This window comes from Rhododendron vialii, chromosome 4a (genome assembly GCF_030253575.1).
Source record: "Rhododendron vialii isolate Sample 1 chromosome 4a, ASM3025357v1".
Lineage (NCBI taxonomy): Eukaryota > Viridiplantae > Streptophyta > Magnoliopsida > Ericales > Ericaceae > Rhododendron > Rhododendron vialii.
Window position 1 is genome coordinate 8,535,157 of NC_080560.1, and position 5,997 is coordinate 8,541,153.

The 5,997-nt window shown below is 37.1% G+C and overlaps 1 protein-coding gene across 1 annotated transcript; it reads left to right on the top strand.

The window, feature by feature from the left end:
- The first annotated feature begins 3,751 nt into the window (after nt 1–3,751).
- LOC131323068 (peroxidase 3-like) lies at nt 3,752–5,746 on the top strand. Its single transcript, XM_058354689.1, has 4 exons — nt 3,752–4,075; nt 4,366–4,563; nt 4,660–4,822; nt 5,178–5,746. The coding sequence occupies exons 1-4, from the start codon at nt 3,875–3,877 to the stop codon at nt 5,591–5,593; spliced, it is 978 nt and encodes a 325-aa protein (XP_058210672.1). The 5' UTR covers nt 3,752–3,874; the 3' UTR covers nt 5,594–5,746.
- Nucleotides 5,747–5,997: the final 251 nt, after the last annotated feature.

Here is a 5,997-nt window from a genome sequence, read left to right on the forward strand (position 1 = left end):
CATAATTTGTCGATCTGTAAATGATGATCCCTCCGTTTCAATTTACTTGTCCAAGTTCTATTCTAACTGGATAAAAAAACTAGTTATATTTTTAAATTGACAATGAATTTTATATCTAATATGGATCTTATTTGACAGATCTTGATTTGTTTTATAATATAATATTTTCAAAATCATCTAAAATATTATAAATTATAAGATATAATCAATTGAAAAATGACACAAACTCTCAAAAGTGACAATTAAATTGAGACAGATATAGTAGAAAATACCACGTAAACAATGTCACGGATATTCGAGAAACGCCTGCAGGGGTGAAAGAGCCAACTCATTGGTAATTCGGGTTCACCCCGACAAAAACATGTCTGTGTGATGTGCCGACAAATGAATACTTGGTTGAAAGTACTATTAATAATTATATCTGGCTCATCGTAAAATACAAAATGAATTAACTCAAGAACGTGAAAAAAAAGTTAGGGTATCCTATTCCAAGGGACAAGGAGGAAGGGGATCCGGATCCTCTACGAGGATTCTTCTGTGATGATCTTGTGAAGGTTTTGCTGTAGAATTGACAATACATCAATGGAATGATCTAATGGTCCACAACACACTTCTCTTTTTTTATTAATGGATAAAAGCCTAACAGAGAGAAAACTTCACCAAACGGCACAAACGGCCCTTCTTCCTCGTTTCTTCTCTGTTACCCCAAACTCGACTTTGTCCAAGAAAAACTAAAAACATATTCCCTCCGTCCCAATTTAATTGTCACTTTTGAGAGTTCGTACCATTTTTTAATTGATTATATTTTGTAATTTAAAATGTTTTAGGTAATTTTGAAAACATTGTATTATAGAACAAATCAAGATCTATCAAACAAGATTTATATTTGATATAAAATTCATTATCAATTTAAAGATATAACTAATTTTTTTATCCAGTTAAAATAGTTAAAATAGAACTGGAACAAGTAAATTGGGACGGAGGCAGTAATAAAGAAACCTTTCTCAAACAAATACGGGTCGTCATCTTCTTCCCTGTTCCTCGTTCCCAGACATATCACTGAGGAAAAAATTGTTCACAATACCCTGTTTTGTCTACAAAATCCATTAGAAATTGAATGTGAATTCATCAGAAAGAATCAAAGAAGCCTCGTTGTCCATTGACCTCTCCAAATTCAGTGCTTCACTTAATCCACTTTTGTTTTGGTACTGTGATTTGAAATTTTTATTTCAGAGATTAAAAAAGGCAACAGGAAAAGGAAAATAACAAAAGCCCTCATTGTAATTTGGAAGAAAATTGGGGGAAAAAAATGAAGGGTTTTGACTGCATGAAATTCAGAATCTTGGACGACGAGGAAAGGAAGATAAATTGGGCATGGGCCGAGGAGCAGAAGAAGAAGAAGAAACTGTTTTGGGTTTTCTTTTGTTGCGTGACAACAGAACGGAGGAGAAGATACCGATTGATGGAAACGGAGAACAAGATAATAACGGAGGGTTTTCTCTTTGTTAGACAATTATTGCCTAAAACAACATCGTTTGCTTAAAGTAAAAAGATGATCTGTTTTGGGCCATTGAAATCCCTCTTTGATGTGTTGGCAGCTCCATAACAAAACCCTCACAAGATCATCACAGGAAAATCCTTATAGAAGATCCGGATCTGGAGGAAGGGTAGCCAACAATTGGGCGGAGTTTTCACTCTTTAGATTTGTCAGAAAGAGAGTGAAATTAATAAAAGTATCATGTCAAATATTTACAAATGTTAGTTTTTGTCTCCACCATTCATTTTCTTCTTATTTCTCATTCTTCAGCTATTCGGTGAAAGTTTTCGATACAACACTATCTCTTTTTTGATACATATACAATGTACATATGTAAATGGCAATTCCGTCTTTGGTGAATCACATAAACACTATATATATTTGTGTATATATATACATTCATTTTCATTCACGATTACTATTTCGTTGAGTATACGACAGCTCGAATCTCGCGCTAATTATGCTTCCCTACCCAACTCCTTATTACTAATTTAATTTTCCGAAAAATAATTCATCCTTTTTCTAAACGACTTTGATGTAAATCGAATTTTAAACTACTTTTGCTTACACATAGGGCACACCGGTCGTATATATATTCTTCTTCTATTTTTTTTTTTTAAAATCAAAGTAAGGCATGCACATTGGTCATTCTACAGACCAAATAACGACATTCTCCGATTGCATGAAGACATCCATATGAGTCTTCTTGTAGTGAGCGTGGCAAGTGGGGCCCAATTAACAATTTGCTTTTACCATATGGTGGATGTCTAGTTCTAGGAGCAGGTGACCTGACCACCTTTTTATTTCGACCGTTGTCTCAACCTTTAAGGACTATGAGCGAGCGTAGTGCGAAAATTGAGAACAAAAACGTCGGTTATTTTAAATGATTATGTGACCCAAGGTAAAGAATCTAGAGATTGACGTGGACAATAACAAATTTGCATCATTTAAGGGTAAAAGATCCAACCTGGGGGCTCATAATTTCGAAACGGCCACTGCCACGTAGGGTTGTAATCGAATCGAGTAGCTCGCGAGCTTGGTTCGGCTTGGCTCGTTAAGTAAACGAGCCAAAAACTCAACCTTCAGCTCGGCTCGTTAAGGGTGTCTTGGCTCAATTAAATGAGCTCGTTTAGTAAATGACTCAAATCAACTTGATAAGGGCCCAGCTCATTAAGACTTGAGCCGAGCTCAAACTCGAATTTTTGACTTGTTTAAGGCTTGTTTAAGCTTAGCTCGATCCGTTCACAGCCCTACTGCCACGTATATTGTCTTAACGTTATGTAAAATTTGTATATTATTGTGCTGAAAAGCACGAAGATTAATTTAAACAAACTTTCGGTCAAGGGAAGAATACGATCGATATTAAATCTCACTCCCCTTTACCTTTTAAGGATAACCCTAACTAACCATTTTCCTATCGGCCACACTTCTCTAGAAAAGTTTGTGAGATACTTAGGCGCGTGGTTAGGCCTATTTCGCTGATGTTCTTATTTTTTAAATATATATTTTTTATTTTACGAGACAAATCATTTTCTCATAATACATAAACTGTAATTTTAAAAATAAATACTTATTTTTCCTTTAACGAAACGGGACCTTACTAAAAAATAGAACATCCTAGAGGGGGAAATTCTTTTAACCTAATGCTTGTAATTGTACATTTGTACATCAAAATAATTATAATCTTGTTCTTTTTTTGTCAAAAAAAGTTATATATTGCATAGGGTAAATTCAAAGTTGGTGTGATGTGGATCATAACTCAGCATGAATCAGAATAATTATGATTGGATTGAGTTTTTCCTTTCAATGATGCTCGTTCTATCCTTCTCGATGTACCTTTTATCGAGTTTCTAATAAAATTTATTAGCCTATCAAAATAAAAAATCAAATTCATATATTTCACTTTCTACGTACTTTGTCCGTCGTCCCAAAATTGTTGTCTTTATTTGGAAATCTTACATTCTAAAGAAATAAGATCACCATTACTCTTCAATACGTTTGAGCTTCAAAGTCATCTTTCTTTTCGATCGGAATGCAATGACGATTTTGTGAACTTTGATGTAGACTTTTTATCCACTTTTGTGTCACAATTTGGATATGGGATGAAAGGCCAAAAAAAAGAAACGGTTCATTTTTTTTATCGACCAAGTCCAAAATGGGCAACACTTATGAAACATCAAAAAAAAAAAACAAAATATCAAAATTTTGAGACGGATGGAGTCATTTCCTGAGTAAAATCTACCACTATTGTTCAAATGATTGAGGGTCTATAAATAGCCCTCATGCTATGGACTAAGGAAAGAAAAAGGAAAAGAGTTCTCTTCCAAGCATAGGGCAATGGGCAATTTGGGTATTGTACTTTTAGCCGTCCTTGCATTTCTAGGCTCCTCTCATGCTGATTTAGTGATGAACTTCTATGCTAAGAGCTGCCCAAAAGCTGAGGAAATTGTGCTGGACTATGTCAAACTTCACATCCCCAATGCTCCTTCACTTGCAGCTGCCTTGATAAGAATGCACTTCCATGACTGCTTTGTGAGGGTAAGCATCTTGATTTCCTCCATCCTCTATTCCTGTCTCGGGTCCTTCGACGATCAGGAATTCTCTGTCCTCAAAATCTTTGTTCACGGTTTCAAGTGCGCTTCCAAGTCTCAATCCCACAATGTAACGAGGATTTTAGATTGATAGATAAATCTCGAAGCATGATTCCACTAGTAGGAGCGACGTCAAGAGTACTGAGATTTTCAAGGACAGAGAATCCAATGCCAATTCTTAAAGCTCTGTTGAACTCTTCTTCTTCTTTTTTTTAACTTTCTCTTGTTGTTTTTCAGGGGTGTGATGCGTCTGTTCTTCTAAATTCTACAACAGCGTCGGGCAACCAGACCGAAAAAGCGGCTACTCCGAACTTAACGATCAGAGGGTTCGACTTCATCGACAGAGTGAAGCGCTTAGTGGAAGCCGAATGTCCTGGAACAGTCTCTTGCGCAGACATCATTGCCTTGGTTGCAAGAGACTCCATTGTCACCACTGTGAGAACTAAAAAAAGGCATAAAAAAGAACTCCAACTCACTCAATAAATTCTTTCAGAAACTTACTTGTTTCCTTATTTTTTTTCACTTTGGCAGGGAGGTCCTTTTTGGAGAGTGCCAACAGGGAGAAGAGATGGGTTAGTCTCAAATGCTACAGAAGCATTGAACAATATCCCTGCACCAACTAGCAACTTCTCCACCTTACAAACAGATTTTGCTAACAAGGGCCTTGATCTCAAGGATCTCGTCTTACTATCCGGTAAGCCGAATGCTGTTTACGTGAAATGTTTTCTGTCGCTGCTAATATCCTTTTTGGCTTATAAAGGTTGGTTCAGCTTATAAGCCAAAAATAACTTCAGAGAAGTAGGAAAACATCATGGATATCGACACATCGTTGTACTCTGCAGGTAAAGTTACATGTACACTAATAAGGCTTGATAAACGAAAAGAGCTACTTGAACCCAGCTCGATTGAAGCCGTTTGGCATCTGAGATCGACTTGACCGACTGCTCAACCAGCCAAACTCAACATATATGCTCTTCTAGTTCAAACTCAAGATTTTAGTATGTAACTATGATTATGAGCTTGATATACTGAGTTCCTCTTTTTATCAGGCGCTCACACAATTGGGGTTGCCCACTGCTCATCGTTCTCAAACCGTCTATACAACTTCACCGGGGTGGGGGATGAAGATCCAGCTCTAGACAGCGAATACGCAGCAAACCTCAAGGCCAGAAAATGCAAGACAGCCAACGACACCACCACCATTGTGGAGATGGATCCGGGGAGTTTCAGGACGTTTGATCTTGACTACTACACCCTTCTAACCAAGAGAAGGGGCCTGTTTCAATCTGATGCTGCTTTGACAACCAGCTCCACCACCAAAGCTTTCATTACCCAGTTACTCAAGGGATCTCTCAAGGATTTCTACGCCGAATTCGCTTTGGCCATGGAGAAAATGGGGAGGGTTGAAGTCAAGACCGGATCGGTAGGAGAGATCAGGAAGCACTGTGCAGTGGTGAATGGTTAAGGGAGTCTTTATTTTTTATCCAAATTCATCAATTTGTGTTTTGTTTTATTGGAGCATGAGTGGAAATTAAGTGAATAATTGAGTAGATACAGAGGTGTTGTCCATCATTCACCTATGGGTTATTCCAATAAAAACCAAGAAATTTGCATTTAATGGTATACTGATAATATCAAAAGTGTTTTTACATACTTAGGCTCTGTTCCGCTAAGGCTCTTAAATTTTAAGTACTTATTTTTCGCTTTACAAGACAAGTCATTCTCTCACAATACAGAGCCATATTCATTTTCTTCCCAGTAATATATATGGTTGGCAGAGTTGAACCTGAGAGTGGCCACAACGAGGATAGTGCCGATTGAGTACCTTACTTTTGTCGAATGACATCTCCTTTCCACTGAGCACCAACC